Below are 20012 nucleotides of genomic sequence, written 5' to 3'. Positions count from 1 at the left end.
TATGGAAGTCAGGGTGTGGTAGCCGCGCACTATCCCCCTCCTTAGTCTTGCCTACGGATGTTTCTATCGGTGGCTTTGCGGGCGGTGATGGTGTCGTGCAGCCCTTGCTGAAAGCTGTGACAATGCGCACGTTGCCTATTGCTAGGTGGATGCGCTGCGACTCATAATCAACATTGCAGTGAGTCTGATTTTTGAAGGTTCGCCCCAGCAATGACTCCGTGCCTGCGTCTGTAGCACTTGGCAACACGTAAAAAACCATTGGAACAATCACAGACTCGATAGAGACAGCGACTCTACACTTGCCGAGAAGTGCATATGATTGAGCCCCATATGGGTTTAGCTTGGCAGTTGTGGGTTGAAGTAGTGGTTTGCCAAGTTGGATCCAATGATTGTGGGTTAAGACATTGAAGTCTGCTCCCTCGTCGATCAAGGTGTTGAAAGCGCATGTTTGCTTGGCAAACCGTAACACGGAGGTAAGAGGGTTCTATGGCTTCCTCATCATCTTTGTTGATTTCAGTGATTGTAGCTACTCGTATTTTGATTGGCAGTTCTAACATTGGTGGCTCATGCAAAGGATGAGTAGGAGGGAAGTACTTCTTGACACGACTGCTATTGAAGAAGCCTATTCCTTCACTGTCTAGGGTCTCAAGCTCGACATTGCCGGTTCGGCTGATTGCCCGAGCCTTGAAGGGTCCGAGACCTCTGAATTTTATTTTTTGCTTATGCCCTTTAACTGAGTAAAGGAGCACTAAGTCACCCTGTTCGAATTCGCACTGCTTGACATACTTGTCGAACCAGCTCTTGTGTCGGGCTTTCTCACAGATAAGCGCATGGGTGGCTAGAAGACGAGTTTCTGATAGGCGTTCCAGCTCAACCGGGCATTGCATCCATGCCTCCTTCCCTTCCCATCATTCTTGGAGTGCTATTCTCAGGCTAGGAACGAAGAATTCTAACGGTAGAATTGCCTCAGTTCCATGGGTTAGCCTAAAGGGGGTTTGGCCGACAGCCGTTTTATAAGCTGTGCGGTAGGCCCACAAGGCTACCATCAACTTGTTGAGGCTGAGACTACTTTAGTCAGGACGTTGATAAGAATTTTGTTAGTTGATTCTGCCTGGCCATTAGCCTGAGGGTAGTATGGTGAGGATTTGCAATGGATAATGAGAAAGGTGGATAGGAGATGTGCTATCACTTCGTTGATGAAGTGAGTGCCTTGGTCGCTAACCAGTTCGATGGGGCAACCGAAGTGCAAGATCACTTGCTCCCATAAGAACTTGGCGATCATCCTAGCATCGTTTTTTCGTGTGACTCTTGCCTCTGCCCATTTCGTGAGGTAATCTATGGCCACTACGATGTACTTGGCTTGTGAGTACTATACCACATGACTGATGGGTCCTATGAAGTCAATTCCCCATTTTTCGAAGGGTTGGTGAGCAATAATTGGGGTCAACTCCATTTGATCTTTACAAATCGGGACTTTTGTCCGTTGGCACTCGTCGCAATGCTTGACAAATCGCTTGGCGTCGCGAAAAAGTGTGGGCCACCATAGTTGAGACTGCAGCACCTTCCGTGCTATCGTGTCTTCGCTAAAGTGTCCTCCCGCAATGCCGTTGTGCACCTCCGAGAGCACATCATGCATCTCATGCTCACACACACACCTACGCAGCAATCCATCTTGCCCCAGCCTATAGAGTTGGCCTGCAAGCAGCTGGTAGGGCTGGATCTTCAGGATCAAGAGCCTAAGTCGAGCCTTTTCTATTGGTCGCTCAAGTAGTCCGTGCTCGAGCACTTGGACTATATCGTCCGCCCAATACGGCGTTAGATCAGCCTTAAATAAGTCTCTCTCGTTGGATAGGTGGAATAAGTGGGCGTCAGGTAACTCGTCAACGATGCCTTGTCCAGCGGCTTCTCCTGTGGGGATGCGTGACATGTGATCAGCCATGTAATGCTGTTTTCCCTTTCGTACTACCACAGAGAAATCAAACTCCAGGAGCAGAAGGAGCCATCGAGCTATGCGCCCTGTAGCACAAGGTTTGTTCACTAAATAGAGCTGGGCTTGATGGTCCACGAAAAAGATGAAGGATGTGGCCAATAGATAATGCCGGAATTTCTTCACAGCGAACACCATGGCTAATCCCTCCCTTTCTGTTGTCGAGTAATTCATCTCCGTCTCAGTGAGTTTTCTGCTAGCAAAGCTCACTGGGTAATCTAAGTTATGCTCACCAGGTTGGCACAACACTGCCCCCATCGCAAACTTAGAAGCATCGATGTGCACGTGGAAGGTAATGGTCCAATCTGGGGCTCATAGAATTGGTGCTGCTGTTAGAGCCTTTTTCAATTCTTCGTATGCCCGTTGGCATGCCTCGGTCCACTCGAAGACAATCAGCAGCTTGTACAATGGTGTGACGATCAGCGCGTAGTTTAGTACAAACCCCGATAGTATCCCCTATGGCCTAAGAAGCATTGAACTCCCTTGTAATTAATTGGGGGTGGGAGGTCAACAATAACCCTGACCTTCAAGAAGTCAGCGGCAATGCCGTTCTTCGGCACCACGTGTCCTAAGATGCATCCGTGATTTACCCAAAACTGACACTTCAAGGGGTTCAAGGAGAGACGATATAAGCGGCACCCTTCAAAGACTGCGCGGAGTTTGTCTAAGTGTTCGATCCAGGTCGAATGGACACACAGGTCGTCGACAAAGACCTCTAACTCCTTGCTAAGCATGTCCTTAAAGATGGTGCACATGAGGCGTTGGAAATTGGCGAAGGCATTGGTCAACCCGAAGGGCATGACTATGTATGCAAAGACGCCCCACTCCGTGGCAAAGGCGGTCTTATGCCTGTCTGCAGGATGCACTTACATGTGCTCGGTGTACGGCAATGGATAGTTGTCTCTCTCGGTAGCAGCGTTCACTTTCTTGTAATTGACGCACAATCGGATTTTTCCATTCTTCTTCATCACAATGACTATGGGTGATACTCAGTCTGTGTGCTCAATTTCGTAAATGAATCCAGCTCTCATCAGCTTGTCAATCTCCTCTTTGACAGCATGAGCGTGTTTTGGATTCATAGGGTACGGTCGCTGCTTGACCGGCGTTGCTTCCGATGTCATGGGTATGTTGTGAGTCACAACACTCGGATCTACCTCCTATAGCTCCTCTAAGGACCAGGCAAACAAGTCTATATACTCTTGCAAGAGAGCGACAATACTTGTTTCTTCTTCACCAGCCAGGTCGTCGGCAATGAACACTGGTCGGGGTGTTTCCCCTTCCTGGGCTAGGTCTACCTCCTTGACCTTGGCTGGTCCTTCGATTGGTTCACTCGTCTACCCTTGACATTTGGCACCTAACAGAACAACTACCCTATCCCCTTTTTTGAATTTCATAAAGCGTTTAGGGAGGTCCTACAGCTTTCGCTGTTCTTCTGATCGTGTATCCCTGGGGTGCTTTGCTTTTTCCTGCCTTAACTGTTTGCACCTCAGGTGGACGGGTAGGTCCCCCTTGGTGCGTCTGGTCATGGGCGGCCTAGGGATTTCTGGATCACTGTCCAAAGTAACTTCCGATTTAGAGTCAAACCCTCCATATTCACTAGAAGAGGTGGTCTCCCCTGGTGGCTGCAATTCATATGGTGATTCAGTCCTAAGTATTGACGTCGTTCTTGGCTGGGCTAGGCCTGCTTGCTCAAGGTCTATGGCTCCTATGCATTCCAACCAAGTGCGATCACATTCCATGCGCATGACTCCTCGCTCTATTCTAGGGGTCTGCCTTCCCTGCGGCTTGGCGTCTGCTCGTATCTGCTCAATTTCTCATCCTTCAGTGTCGTATTCTATGGTATCTATTTCACCCTCGCTCTCTTCACTAAAGGATTGGCAGTCTTCATATTCGTCGCTGGAATCCTTGTCATCCGGCTGCTCATCATCTCCTAGGGCTTGATATGCCTCGTGTTGTTGGTCAGGAACTAGGGCCCAGTGATACATGAGGTTCAAATCGTGCACCCTAGTCCATTGCCACTTGGATTCCTCTAAGAGATCCTAGAGTGGTTTGAAATTTGCAGCTGGGTTGCCAGCTAGCTGGTTCATTAGGTATTCCAGTATCCCCTAGAGTTCCCTTTTGCTAGAAGGTACATGGAAGGTGACAGGCTTAGCCCTTCCATGGGGGCTTACTGCCATCATGCAGACTGGTGCAGAGAGTGCTTCGTTAGACTTGCCGATCGTTTTGATGGCCTGCTCATATGTCTCATGATCTAAGAATGGTAGGTCGATTGTAGCGAGAATGTGCATCCAATCCTGCTCATCCTCTGGGCATGGGATATACTTGGTCAAGGGCCCATAGGGCTTCTTGACCTGAGTGTTCCCTTTGAGCATAGCAGAGATGGCGTCTAGGTTGACTAGTGAGGTCTTCCAAGTGTCCATCTCTATTCTTACTATGTCCGTTCTATTGCCAAGGAAGATCAAGCTATTACCCCAATCTTCGATGACTCTAGCGTTGCGCATCCAGGGTCGGCCTAATAGGATATTGTAGTCCACTCCCTTCATGACTATAAAGTCGACAGAGAACTAGACACCTGCGATCTTCACTGGCCAATTCTTCAGTACCTCGAATGGCTTCATTCTCATGCCATTTGCTAGCGTGACATTAAACCTAGTAGCTTCGACAGACGGATTTCCCCAAGCCTGAAGCACTGTGTGGCTAAGCACACTAACCCCAGCTCCCATGTCTACGATTCCCTTTCTTGTTGTGTCACCCAGGGCTAGGATCGGCAGGACTGCGTGCATCTCAGAGCCTTCCCAAAAGGCATTGACGTGCAAGGATTTAGGCACGGGGTGCAGCGTCAAACTTGGCAATTGCGTTTCTGCATCCTGATCTTGAGGGTCTGCCGTGACCTGCTCTTGTGATCCTTCGACCCATTGCTTAAGGTCTTGCCATAGGGTAGGGTGCTACTTAAGCAGATCTCCCAGGCTAAGTGTTACAGGGGTGGTCACTAGCATGGTCAGGAGATCGTTAGATACTCGTCCTTTCCTTAGCCTAGATTGTTCGTGCCAACGGCCGCAGCTGATCTGCGGCTCTGTCGTGTCAAGGATTTGTCTTAGCGGCACTACTTGTGGCGCAGTTACTTCTCCGACGTAGGTTGAGGCGGTGATATTGGCGTGCTTACACTGGAGAGATCATCGATCTCATCCTCTATGATGGGCTCAGCATCTTTGAGGTGCTGTTGGGCCTCCTTCACCCATTCCTTCACCTTTTCTATGGCCTCTAACTGTCGCTTCGGATGCGGGTACTCCCCTACCTTAGCGCTTCCCTTTTCAGCCATCTTAGGGGCTGAAGTCTCTGTCTCTGCGTCTGAAACCTTATTTCCCACAGGTAGAGTCATAGCACTCTTGGTCTTTAGTGCGACCTTAACTTCTGGTCTCTTCTTTTTCCGCCTGCGGATTTTCTTTCCTATCGAGGTTGCGTCAAGATTGATAGGTCCTGGCAGAGAGATGCCGGCCTGCTTCGTTTGGGCTCAGGTCATAACCCACAATGGAATAGGTGTGGCCTCCCCATCGGGATTCTCGACACCAAACAGCCCCAATGGGACGGATGGCAAGTTGGCTGAGCTAGAGGACGGCTTTCGCTTTGGGCAATCTATGAAAAGATGGGTGATTCCGCACTCTGCGTACTTTTGGTCAACCTTGTCCCTGTTTTGCTGCTCTCTTTTAAGGCAGTGCGATGAGACATGATCAGGGTGTCCGCAAGTCCAACAAGTGACTGGATCCTGCGGCTGCCCTCCTAGGCCTCTACCTCGTCCTCATCCTAATGCCATTACCGGCACAGGTCGATAATCCATGAGGACCGCACTGCCCTCATCATCGTGCAAGACGTAAGGGTGTATGTAGGTCTCTTCATCATTCGGCTCCTCCACGTAGTGTACTGGAGCGTCGCTCGGTGGGTGGGTCACGTAAGGACCAGGCGGTCTAGGAATGCCTGTAGGATTTATGTACATTCTAGGGGAGGCTGGTTTCATATCGTTAGGCACAGGAAGAGCCAATGGGGCTCCCCTTCCGAAGAATGGCTACGGCCTGTTTGTAGGTAAGGTTGGCCGTGGTTGCGAGTATGGAAGTCTTCTTGGTAATCTACAATGCGCGACATCATGGCCGAACCTACCGCAGTTAGCACAAGGTCTTGACCTAGGGTCTTGACACTCGATCGGCAAGTGGTTTCTGCCACAGTACACGCATTGGACATGCGGGCGCGTTGGTCGTCTCAACATGTCTTGTAACTTGGCTAATTCCATCTTGACCTCAACCAATGTCTCGGTGGCCTTCCCCTTATCTTGGGATGATGGGATTGACCGCTCATTAGAGGCTGACGTTCTCTCTGAGCTTCGTGAGTTGGGTTCTCCTAGATTTGAGCTCCTAGAGCTCCGCTCTTTTAGCTAGTCATCGACTCTGATGGCTTCCTCAAACACTCTAGCCACCACGTCCCGCTGCAAGCTTGAGTTGCCTGCCAATGCCTTATATAACTCCTCGTCTCGAATTTCGCTGATGAATACAGTCGAAACTGCTCTGTCAGTCAGTCGCTCGCCTAGAGGGATTCTCTTAAAGAGACTCCTCACATGGGTCACGTAGTCGCGGATGTCCTCTTTCTCTTTCTGCTTGACATTCATTAAGCGCACTAGCAGGTTATTGGAGTATCCGGGCTCAGCAAATCTCTTGACGAAGAGATCCTTGAGATTATTGAAGTTGGCACGTTCTACGGCATCCAGGCTTGTATACCACGTCCTACCCTTGTCGCCTAGGCAAAGCCCGAATGCTTGAGAACATTGAGTCTGGTCGTTGAGGCCGTTGGCTTCTCAGACTTGCTCAAACTGCTCAACAAAGCTATATGAATCGTCATGAGGTTGGTACTTATCGAGTTGCTTGGCAACAATGGGTATTTTGGCCTGGCTCTTTGAGCCTTGGTTTGCCCCTAATCCTGCAAGCAGAGACGTGGCTAGTGCGGTGGCACTCTGTTCTACTGCGGTGTTATTGAGCAGCCGTTTTATGAGGAGCTCGCTCAATGTCAAGTCTCCCTCTAGTGCTCTCTCATGGTCCGGCCAACCAAGTTCAACACTCGCTGCACCTCATGTAGCTACATGCTTTGCCTTTGGCTCCTAGCCTACTGATCCCTATTATAATCAGCTATTCCCTGCAATGCCTTGCGGGCTAGCCTTCTCTCCTCCTCTAGGTCTGCAATGATTGCATCTGCTATCCTACCGCGGTGCTCGTACCGGGCGTGCGCGTCGTAACTGCTCACTAGCTGCTGAATAACATCTAGGAATATGTTCAAATCAAGCTCCTCACTAGACCGATGGTCAGAGCTCTCTTCAGTCATGGTTGAGTTCTTGCGCTCCACTACGCTGTCGACCAGGGTGAATAGACTTGACAGATCCTCGTCGTTGGTGCTCCTTGCTTGGTCCTACCCTATGCTTTAATTGTTTGTCTATGTCTTGGGTCCTCTCCTATTAGTGGGTTCCTTGAGTGGTTTATTTGAGTGAGTTCCTTTGGTTATTGAATACAAACCTCAATTTATGGTCACTCAGTGAGTGTGTCGTTTCTCGTGCACTTGTGCCCAATCAGGCTTTCAGCTTTCTTAAGTGTACTTCAAGTACAGAAATTCAATGTGAGTGCCGCAAGCAATTCCTCGGCGTCTTACACACTCTTGCTTGTTTCGGGCCTGATAAGCTTCGTTGCTCAAGTCCTGGCCGTTCTAGTGGGTTCTAGGGTCTGCGTTGCTTCTTGCCGTTCACTAGGGGGGTCGATCATAGGTCCTCCGATTGGATTTCTGTTCTCAACGCGTTAGGTCGCTGGGGAGTGCTCCAGCACTGTCCCCCTGTCCCCCTGTCCCTTGGTCTTGACTCCTACGTCAGGAACTACCTACAAGACATTCGCCATGTTGTCCTGGAGCGGGTTGCGCTTCCAGTCGCTCGTGGGGGTCAATTTTTGATGTTTTTCCCCTCTGTTTTTTTTTTTTGCCTAAGGTGTGTCTGACTCTGGGAATCAGACGTTCGATTTACTAGTGGTCCGATTCTAGTGGTCCGATCCTAGGAATCGGACCCCCGAGTTTGAGCCGTTCGAGTCTTAGAATCGGATGGGGGTTAAGTGTCCAATTTTCGAAAATCGGACAAGTGGTACGATCGGACCAGGTGTGTGGTTCGATTGTTGACGTGTCCTAATTCGGGAGTCCAATTTCCTCGATTGGACAATCGGACAAGTAGTCCGATCGGACGGGGTTGGTCCGAGTGTTCGAGTGTCCAAGTCCGAGTGTCCAAATCCAAGTGTCCGAGTCCCAGTGTCCGAGTGCCCAAGTCGGATGGGTTGATCCGATCGGACGATTGTCCGAGCGTCCGATTCTCAAAATTGGACGTCTGATTCTGAGAATCGGACACTGAATCGGGTGTCCAATTCCATCGGCCCGAATGCACTTTCGAGCACAAATTCGTCCAAAATCTCAAGACATCGATAATTATAGACTACAAGATTCACCAGGAATGATGTTGGAGTGATGAGGGAGAGATCTATATACCTGGGGATTGCCGATAACAACGTCACTCCTTGCCCTAATCGATCGAATGGGTTGCCCAAGCTCTCTCTCTCACTCTCTCTCTCTCTCTCTGGAGGCAGATCAGAGAACCACACTCACCCACACCGATACATGACCCTGCAGTATGGCATGGATATGCACAGAGTTTATATCATGTACCCACACAGCCGCTGATACCCACACCATGTACACTGAGATCGGGTATTTCATCCTTTTTCACCACTAGTATGGTGAAACATGCTATCTCACAATTATAGCATGGCCACGCTCGAGACCAGTTTGATCTTCAGGCAGAGCATATTATATATGGCAGAGACACATTGGCTCCACTCATTGCTCACCTCTTCAACCGTGCATTGTCTGAGGGGTTCCCTGACTCGTGGACAGAGCACACCATTGTACCTATCCACAAGTCAGGGGATCCTATGGATCCTGACACATATAGGACCATCATGATTGGGCCAGTTTTGGCCAAAATTTATGGCACGGTGATGGGGGAGGAGCTCAGCACGTTGGCAGAGAGAGAGTGCATGCGCACACCCGGACAGGAAAGGTTCAGACGGGCATTTTCTACCATAGACCACATCTTCACTCTCCGTTGTCTGATCGACCAGACACGAGTGAAGAAATAGAGATTGTATTGTTGCTTTGTGGATTTCCGCAAAGCCTTTGACATGGTTCCGAGAGAGAGGCTTTTCAGACGCCTACTTGATCTGGGGGTGGATGATGACATGATGTGGGGTATTTATGCACTATATGAGCGGGTTACTGGCAGAGTCAGATGTCCGAGAGGTATACCAGATCCCCTTGTGAGCACCATTGGTGTGAAACAAGGATGCCTACTCTCACCGACTCTATTTGGGCTATACATTGATGAGATAGCAGAGTTTATTCAACAGCGAGCCGGTGGAGGTATAGATCTCAGTGGAGCCACAGTTCATATCTTACTATATGCAGCTGACATTGTGTTGGTCTCAGATTCAGCTCAGGGATTACAGCAGAATTTTTTAGCATTGGATGATTTTTGCATACAGAGAGGCATGACAGTGAACCTTGGTAAAACCAAGGTTCTTATATTCCATACATCAGCTCAGATATGCAGACATAGTATTTTCATGGCAGCAGGAGGGAGTATTGAGGTCACTGGATCATATGGATATTTGGGAGTCACCTTTACAGCAGCTTCAGGGATTTTCTCGATGACACAGGCAGCTCGTGACCGCCTCACTAGAGGATACTTAGCATTGGCTCTTATGGAGCGACAGTGTCATCAGGCACATTTCCAGGAGCCCCGCACCAAGGGGTGGCTGTTTGATACTCTAGTCACTCCAGCACTGATGTATGGAGCAGCTATATGGGGGCCAGGCCTTGCCGATTATGTATGGACATTGATGGAGAGACCTCAGGTGATCATGATATCTAGATTGATTCGCAGCAAGGCCTCAGTCCCACATGACATTGTGCGAGCAGAGCTTGCCACACCACCCATGCTAGTCGAGGCATTATTTCAGATAGTCTGCTTCCTACACAGATTTCAGGATATGGACAGAGATCGCATTGCATACAGAGCATATATGGCATCTTAGGAGATGGCTCGAGCGGGGGATACCACATCATGGTATGCACAGACTAGAGCTTGGTTTGACAGACATGGGCTGGACATTGATAGACTCCCAACTCTTCTATATGATACTCAGGCTCCCACTTACACCCTCTCTCTCTCTGAGAGGAACAGAGTCATCAGACAGGAGATATGGCATATTTATATACAGAGGACATGGGTCAGCCCTGCACAGCCACTACCATCGAAGATGGCACATTATTATACACAGTTCTTGAGCATATCAGAGCAGGTATTCATAGAGATTTCGAGATATATGCAGATCTATATGCCACATCGATTGAGAGTTCTTATTGGACAGCTCAGGGTATCATCACATCAGCTTATGATTGAGAGTGGCAGAGCCAGTGGCATCCCACGGGAGGAGAGGATATGCCCCCTTTGCAGATCAGAGGTGGAGAGTGAGGAGCATTTTGTTCTCAGATGCTCGGCATACTCAGAGTTGAGATCTAGATACACATTGAGCAGCTCACTTCAGGGATGTATGACTGATATGGATCAGAGATCATTTGGCCGTTTTCTGGGAGAGGCATGGCACATCAGAGAGCAGAGCACATAGCGGGTCCCAGTCAAAGAGGGGCCCACCCAGACGACTATTACACAGTTCTTTCAGACAGACAGAGTGAGAGCTACTGTACCAGCCTCCAGCCAGACCTCCGGGCTCACACTACAGCAGGCTGAGGACCAGCGTACCCGACGCCACACGAGGATCCGTGGGTTTCGGACCCCACAGCCACACCGACAGGAGATCTGGAGGATTCTTGATCTACATTGACAGGAGACTGAGATCCGACAACACTCGACACATTGGATCTCAGATCTCCAGTTTGCTCTTTCTCCACCGCCGATGTACCACATCCTGCATCCAGGAGGGATCACCTGCTATTAGCGACTTCGACGATTGCTACTACATCCCAGGATAGTATATCTCCCTGCATCTGTTACATATACACATCGCACCACTTTATCACAGCCAATAGTTGTTCCCCTATCACAGCCGACATTTGTTCCCCTTTTGTAGCCATTATCTGGAGTACCAGAGCTACATACGCACATACACATACACGACACTTATCACACTCACAGCACCGTATTTTCAGTTTCCAGTTTTTAGCTTTTCATTCAGCACTTTTATTTTGGATAGCTGGACCTCATCAGTTGTATCACAGTTTGTCTCATAGGCCAGTTTTGGTCTTTAGAAGACGTTAATATAACTAACTTTCTTTCTCTCTCTCTCTCTCTCTCTCTCTCTCTCTCTCTCTCTCTCTCTCTCTCTCTCTCTCTCTTTTCAAGAACTTATAACCCCTGCTGGACATTCCCCGGATGTTACCGATCACTCTCCCTGCGATTCCTATACATTCAAATGCGCATTTCCTCCATTTTTCCCCTGTTTTCCCCGATTTTCTCCTTGCTTTACAATAGCAAACCCTATGTCTCTCGGGTGTGATTTCCTACGGTTAACCTACTCTAAACACAACAAAAATCAGAAGCAAAAAACTGAACTAATTTCTCCATGTTTTCCAATCATCAAACAACCAGAATATCCCAAAATACTTACCTGTTTTGAAGATCAAGAACACCCAACTTCCTACCTATCTCAACCTCCGTTTCGGGGATGAATATCCTACTTCGATGCTCGATATGAGGCGCGCAAGGGCTCAAGCTTGAATTCGTTAGTCCCGGCAAATGGAACCAAAATGTGGGAGCTCTCGCTCAACCACCAAGACCCACGAATTGCTTATTGTTTCAAGTGTTCCAAGCGAGCTCTAATGGCTATCTCTCACCTAGCTGATGCGCCGTCGATCCTACGAGTGTAGTGAGTTTACCTTGATAATTGATTGAGTACGCTCCTCTCTCTTGCACTCTGGTAGCTCCACGATTCTTGATGCTAGCTCAAGCATCCTCAAGCCTCCTCCATCTCCGAGCTCCATCCTCCATAGCCGCATGCGTAAGAGAAGAGAAGAAAAGAGAAGAGAAGAGAAGAAGAGAAGAGGAGATGGTGAAGAGCTTCACCCTCTTGATCCCTCACTCCCACACACACTCACTCCCTCACACTCTCACACTCCCTCTCTCAAGAGCACACACAAGTAAGAAGGAGAGAAGAAGAGAGGAAGAAGAAGACTCTTTTTTCCACACACCAAAGAATGACCTTCTCATTCACTTTTCAACTTTATATACAAAGCCCTAAATTCTTTTTGGGCGGTCATCCCCTTTTCCCTTTTTTTACATGGCCGGCCGTAGCCTAGGCTCTTTTTCCCATTTCCCACCATTCTAACACTTCGAATAGGAGCGAGCCTGACGCTCTTTTACAAAGATTTGGGGGCGCTCCCACATTTTAATGGTGTGCCCGTTTACTCTTTTGTTGTCTCGGGGCGACATCGAGGCTTTCTGAGGGTCGTGCCCGAACATTTAAAATTTTCAGGGTCTGGTTACTGGTCAAGGCGCCTTTTTCTGCTTTTATCCTGTGCCTTTTTTGCTATTTCCTTTTTCTTCCATTTTCCACTCCTTTGTGCTGCGAGAAACACGATAACAGTGTCACATAACCCCCAATCTCCCATAAGAGTCTTCGCACCCAATATCCCCTCATTATGTCTAAAACTCAAGGGTTTACTGATACAGGAAACATGAGTGCCCAGAAAGCCTGAGAATGGAGCAATGTATTGAGATGATTATTGGGAGCCATCGTACCCTATGGAAGTGCAATAGGAAGGGCATGTGTATCAAACTTGATATCAAACAACTCAGATTCTGATTTTTGAGTATTATAAAAAACAATTAGGGAACCCATTGGCTAATCCTTGATGATTGAATAAACTGTTTTCCACTTGGCACATGTCCATAATGAACCTCTGCATTTATGTTGCTTACAGATTCTAGAGGGAAGCCCCTAGGCCACACAGATCTGTGGCCAAAGTGAATGTAAGGGCTGATAATTGTTCTGTTTATGAAACAACAAATACTACAATAAATTATTGCTCATGTTATTAGATAGCCAACTTATCAAAGTGCAAAGGCAACTCATCCAGGTTTACAAATATTCATTACCTCTTCATAAGATGTTTTTCGTGACTACTGTAAATGATGAGATCTCCTCTTTCCTTGAGTAAAAGATGTTCTAGGGGGCTGCCCACCAGCCCTGATGGGTTGTGGAGATGGAGAATATTTGTCCCATGGAGACGGTGATGCTGCAAACACAAAAGTTACCAAAGTAAACAAAAGTGTTCCAATGGACACTAAAAACCAATCAAATGCTGCACGGGGAAAATAAAAACTAAAATACCTCTATTATACGGGGTGTCTCTTCCTTCCCAAGCAGAGACCATGATGCGAGACTTAGCTGGCGATGGTGGGATGTAGACTTGAGATGGTGACCTAAGTCTATCAAATCTGTCATCAAACCCCCGGTAAGGTGTCTCACCCCTGCCATGTGTAGTTCCTTCATCGATCCTAGCATCTCTAGGAGTTCTTCCTCGAGAGTAAGTTGCATCCTAGTCATGTCTCTGGTGGCCCTTCCTCGTGAATATCTGTCCTCATTGTCACGTATGGGAGACCTTCGATGTGAAGACCTATCGGCCTTGTAATGCATGGGAGTTCTTTGAGGGGAGTGTATACCATTGGTATCATGTGAAGGAGTTCTTCTGGAATCTGGAGTCTCATCCTGCCCATGCATAGGAGTAGTTTCATGGTATGGTGAATCATCCCACTCCCACCTCCCATTGTCCCACTTGCTTGGAAAAAATAACATATGACTTGTGTTACTTCAAGAAAGTTATTTGCTAATAGCCATCATTTCAAAATTACCTTAACAATGCTAGGCATCAGAACTTTGCATGCAATGATAACAACAACCACCTGATGTCGTATGTGTATGCTTAGTCCTATGACTCTTTCTTGACTCCTCTCTGCTTTGCCTGTGGACCTCTCTGTAATGCTTTTCTGGCCTAGGAGGTAGGCCTCTCCTTCTTGAGCTACTTAAACATGTCTACCCAACCATCAACATCAAAATCTTACATCATTGCCTGCAGACTATTGATGCACAAAATGCCAAAACTTTCAAAGGGCATCAAAGAGACAGTCCACTTGTCATAGAATAATACCATATCTTTAGAGTTCTCTCTAGTAATAGGAAACTCTGAACCCTCACCTGTGGCACTTGTGTATTCAGCCCACATTTAATTTCCTACGAGTCATGTTGTATCATAGGCTTCCAATCTTATACCAATGGAAGAAAAGACAACTAACCTGAGACATAAGGCATACTCTCTACCCCATGCAATTTGTAGTTGCGAGTACATCCATTCGTCTTCTCTGCAGTGAACAAGTGGTCATCTACTTCACTAGATTTGATTCCCTTAGATGGGCCAATCTCTCCATCCATTGACGATGTTGTGACTGAAAACTTCCTGGATACAATACCAGCTGCCTCCCTCTTTGCTTGAGCCAAACCATCAAGCCCTAGAAATTTACACAAACAAAACTTGAGCATGACTGACAAGAATTAAACGGTGCAAAAGCTGTGCAATTGGGAGTGACCTGTGCTCCAGATGACAATGAAGAACTGTGCAATGGAAAGATGCAAAAAACGAATTTACCTAAGGCGGATTTGTGAGAAGATGCAACAGCGCCAGCACCTACTACAGTGAAGCTTCACGTCTGAAGCCCTCCATATCCTAAAAACAAATGAAAAAGACAATCTTCCAAGCAGAGAAGGGGCCCTTCGCAAGTGCCATTGTGTATGTGCTCGTCTGCTTGATACCAGATTTCGTCGAGAGAATTGTGGTGCACAAATTTACTGACAGAAACTCAATGAGAAAAAACTCCAAGCAAGAGTTTTTTCTGTTTTATATTTAAAAATATGGCTTTTTTAATTAAAAAATTTGGTTGGGTTTATTCATTTTAGGGTCAGTCCACACACGCACATCTCATGCACATGCTGAAGACATGTTTTGCTCACCCATATGTTGAACATAGATATATACTTTGTGATTAAGCAAACAAAACAAAAAGAAAGTTGGAAGCTTTGTGTTGGGATAGCTCATCTTTCATGCAAAGGGCAGACATAGACATTACCTACAGATCACAGATACTCGCAAAGATTGCATAGAGGCTTCAAAGTGAGAGCTTGTGATAGTTTACTGCTGTGTAAATTGGGTATACAGTAGGGTATATCTACTGTCCATAGGGTTTTCTAGATTGATTTATGGTCTTCAAGACTCATTGAATGCTATTGATGCTCTATGGTTGATAGATGATTGCCAAAACCAAAGTACATGCTTTGGAGTGATTTTTGGGCAGAATATGTATGTTTTAATGCTGTTGTAATAAATCTATCTAAAAGGGATGAAATGGATTTTGAAGGCCCATAATGGGTTGACAGAGATATTGATGCTTTTTAATGGATGACAGCACTTCCAGGTAATGATACCCATCATTTACTATAGGGATTTTGTTATATGCATGGTAGTACTCCTAGAGATTTCATAGAGGCTTCAAAATCAGAGCTTATGACAGTTTACTGCTGTCTAAACTGTGTATACAACGGGGTATCCACTATCCATAGGGTTTTCCAAATTGATTGATGGTGTTCAAAGACTCCCGTTGAATGCTATTAATGCTCTATGGTTGATAGATGATTGCCAGAACCAATGTACATGCTTTGGAGTGATTTTTGGGCAGCATATATATGTTTTAATGCTGCTGTAATATATCTGTATGAAAGGAATGAAATGGATTTTGAAGGCCCATAATGGGTTAACAAAGGTATTGATGCTTTCTGATGGATGATAGCACTTCCGGGTGATGATACCCAACATTTACTATAGGGATTTCGTTATATGCATGGATATATGAGGCATATGCCATTGATTTTGGAGCAAAGATATTGATGTATGTCAGAGTATATCTGAGTCATAGTCTCAATGTGTGTTATGGGCTAGCATCCCAAGTGTCTTCATGCCTAGATTTGGGCATATCATATGGATGTATTGAGATTGCTTTGTTGAGCTACATGTGATACAAGATCTTTGGATTGCGCCTTGATTATTGTCTTTGGATTCATTAGATCTTTATATTCTCTTTCTTTCATTCGGTTCTAGGACTCAAAATATATGCACCCTTCTATCTTTTACCCTTGCGATAGACCTTTAACCTTACACACTCTGACAACGCTGTCTAGAGCAACCTCAAACCATGCTGGACAGACCTATGTTTGTGCAAGACAACCATCTTCTTATGCCATGTTTTCAGACTAGGGGTCTCCTCCTACAACTTGGCAATACAACAACCTTCTAGGCAACGGGTTCAACACTCCAGCCCCAGTACGTTTTGTGTTGTGTTTTTGCACCTGGCTAGTAGGCTTCTCACTAGGCGGCATCTTGGCAGTTTGGGCAACACACTAGGCGGCACCTTGGCAGTAGGCTTCTCACTAGGCGGCACCTTGGCAGTTTGGGCAACACACTTTGCGAGTGGGCAACCTATTATTTTAGACAGACTGATTATCTTTATTGCTGCATTTCACATTGGACTAGTCTTTCCAAACCTGGGCAACACCTTACTAGTTTAGGTGGCCTCTCTATCATGTCAGCAATAGGATGGATCTGCATTTATTGCAGGGACTCCATTTTTGGGCACCCCTAGTTCTACATGCCCAAACATCATGGACACCAATGAATTTTACACATATATCTTCCATGCTGCTTGAACATAAGGTATCTTTGAGGTTACAATAGATGCTTTGTTTCAATCATGGTCATACATTTTATGTTTTCTTTTGCAAACCCTAGCGTATCTTCACACCAATGTGCCAAGGAAGGCCTTCTATATGGAAAAGCCTCATATACTGCTAGCATGGAATGGGCTATTGAAAGTGAACTAGGTAAACATCACAAAGGCCAAAGAAAAACACAAACAAGAATGAAGTAATAAATCATGCTCAATCAAGTATGTTGAATGCTAATACAATGGATTGAGAGTCTCACGGCTCCATGTCTCTAGGATCAATATTGAGGTGAACAAAATCGAGTTGACGATGTTGATCAAAGCTTGAAGATGACTGCACTATCTTAACTAATCTGACAACAAGACCTATGAAGGAATGCTTTGTAGAGGGAGAAATTGCAGTCCTTTAAGCAAGGGGATGTTGCAGAAGACATTGAGTGATGAAGGACAATAGTAGAGGGGCTCGGAGCAAATGAGGGCGTCGAGGCATCATTGCTCAAAGTTGTAGAGTAGTAGGCGGCCATGTTGATGATTTTAGGGCCAGGAGAAGAAGCTGCTCTGTGAGAGCAAAGAGTAGAATCTGATGGTGATGGTGATGAGGATGATCCAAGGTGCAAGGGAGAAAGACGACAGAGCATGACATTTAGCATGCATATTTTCCTTTGTTTGTTGTTGGTGAAGTCTCAATTCTAGTTGAAGAAAATAAGGCACACACACAAGGGGAGAGAGAGAGAGAGACACACACACACACACAAATCACAATGTGGATGGGAGGCAGCAAGGGCTAAAGAAGCTATGTTTGTTGTGTGTGCTTGCAACTTTGTTGTCACTCTCGTTTGAACTCTTGCTCCCTTTGACACTTTTTACATCCCCCTCCCCCCAAACACAAAAACCCTTGCTATTTTCACTATAGCTATCAATGTATCCAAGAATGCTTAAAAGGTATCTGATCCACACGCAAAACCTAAGATTCTCTTTCTTGTTTTCATCACCAGAATAGGATCCTTCACTGAGAGCTCTCCTCAAGATATTTAACTCCTAATAGTAAGCCCTAATCTGTGATCTGTGTGAGAAAGGCAAGAGCCCCAACATCACCTCCTACCATGCCCATGGTGGAGAGTACCAAACCTCTTCCTCCCAATGCCTATGGTGTGACACTAGGAACACTTGAGAACTTCTTCCAATGTCTATATCTAAAAATAGCATTCAAAATGAATAACAGTGTTACTCAACATTCAGAGAGATCAACCATGTATAAGTATCACCACCAAATTCATGATCTTACAAGAATTTGCAAGTACTAGCATAAGGTGAGTATCATTTACAGTCTAACATGTTCATAGCATACCAAGCACATCACTAGCTTAATAAATTTATTGCAAGAATAAACTGCCAAATTACCCGTGCAATTTGATGGAAAACAATAATACCTTATTTTTCATGTCATATACATATGCTTCAATAGCATTCTTATTATCTTTGGTCTCGTAATCCAATTCTACAATGCCATTTTATATTCCTTTGCTGTAACTTTCTACAAATCAACTTGAGAAATACCTCCAACAATAGCCTCATTTACAACAATCTCTTTCCTCTTACTGTTCTTTTTCACTACATCTTTTTGCATGTATTGCAAACACACCAAATTGTCACAACCATGAACAAGTGCAATAGATACTTATCCAGTCACAACCATCTCTACATGTTAGAGACAAGTAAGCCTCCCACTCAACACTACAACCTAAAAGGGAAAATCAAAAGACTTCATTAATAGTTTGAAGTCACCTACATTAGGTACTTGAAGATAATATAATGGTCATATATGAATATAAGCCACCAAGAAATGAAGCTAATGAATTAAAACAAAAAAGGAATCAAAAGTCCGACTAGTACATCGATTGGCTGGTCTTACACTGTGACTCTGCTTAAAGCACCACAAAAAAGATGAGCAATAGTTTCTAATTCAAGTCTTATGAACAAAGCCATAAAATCTTCATCTTAACTTAGCCACATAAACAAAAGGTATGTACAGAACCATGATATTCACCTTTGGGGTTTCCACTTCCATATTCATAGGCTTTGCTTCTCCACCTGCTCCACCATTTTCTATTCTAGGCTCTGTCCAATTATTATCATAAGTATCCATCTTCACTGCACTCCTAAAATCCTATTAACATTCCAAGTTAGGGATGTTTCTAAGTCCTTTAGTAGCACCATAACCAGCTCATTTTCACTTTCAACTTTGGTTGTGAAATGTAGAGTTCCATTGCATGTGACCAAATATTACAGTGATAGTTCCATTAAATCAGAGATTTCTATTGTAAAAGCACTTGCATCCTGCAAAAACCTGGCTGAAAAGGATGTCACCACTTGCCTACTCTAGCTTACTAAATCAAAAACATCCCTCCATGTCTTGTTCTTTTTCATTTGTTCTAAATTATCTTCTCTGATTTATCTTCATACATTGCAAATCATAATAGTTTGCTTTGATGTGTGTAGTAATGAAAACTTTTGTAAAGCACATGAGATTAATTTGGACTTGAAACTTAAAGTCATTTGTGTAATTATCATTCAGTTAGGACTTGAAAGTTAAAGCTATCAGGATAACTATCATGTAGATTGGCGTAAATCACATGAGATTCATTTGGACTTGAAACTTAAAGCCACTAGGATAACAGTCACACAAATTGGCATAAAGCACATGAGACAGGAGATTGATTTGGACCTGAGATTGAAAGTCATCTGTTTAATTATCATGCAACAACTAGATCATACCTAAAACTGGGCCTTATTTTTTTGAGTCGGTTGATAGATAAGGTTGCTTGTGGACAAGTGACACTGAAGGGACTTACTCATGATGCTGTCAATACAAAATTATCATCTAATGTCTTCGATACTTTGCTACCAACCCTTCTATTGAACTAACTGGCTACTCTAGAGCTAGCCTTTATGTTTTGTATTTTTGGCTTGCGGATGTCTGCAGCGACTCCCTCATTCTTTCAACCCTGATGGATGCGCACACACTTGCACCTCTCTGTCTCTCTCTCTCACCCTGGCTCGCGGGATTTTGAGCATTTTAAAATCTTAACGTAACGTTCCGTTCATCACTTCGTTCTC

The 20012-nt window shown here is 45.5% G+C and overlaps 1 protein-coding gene across 4 annotated transcripts; it reads right to left on the bottom strand.

The window, feature by feature from the left end:
* Window positions 1-12333: 12333 nt before the first annotated feature.
* On the bottom strand, window positions 12334-14975 carry LOC148041049 (uncharacterized). Of its 4 annotated transcripts, none has more exons than XM_087687399.1 (5): window positions 14421-14975; window positions 14276-14331; window positions 14031-14160; window positions 13459-13906; window positions 12334-13363 (listed from the first exon to the last, which is right to left on the bottom strand). In XM_087687399.1, exons 1-4 carry the CDS (start codon window positions 14662-14664, stop codon window positions 13671-13673), a joined length of 666 nt encoding a protein of 221 aa, XP_087543525.1. In that variant the 5' UTR covers window positions 14665-14975; the 3' UTR covers window positions 12334-13363; window positions 13459-13670. The 4 variants fall into 4 exon arrangements, 3 of the variants coding, with proteins under 3 accessions (XP_087543525.1, XP_087543529.1, XP_087543527.1); XM_087687403.1 differs by having other exon boundaries at window positions 13459-13902; XR_015692288.1 differs by lacking the exon at window positions 14276-14331 and having other exon boundaries at window positions 13459-14160.
* Window positions 14976-20012: the final 5037 nt, after the last annotated feature.

Source organism: Lygodium microphyllum, chromosome 1, assembly GCF_053477565.2.
Source record: "Lygodium microphyllum isolate KBCC chromosome 1, Lygodium_microphyllum_v1.1.10, whole genome shotgun sequence".
Classification (NCBI taxonomy): Eukaryota; Viridiplantae; Streptophyta; class Polypodiopsida; order Schizaeales; family Lygodiaceae; genus Lygodium; species Lygodium microphyllum.
The sequence above is the reverse complement of the archived record's forward strand: the minus strand, read 5'-3'. Positions and strand labels throughout refer to the sequence as shown.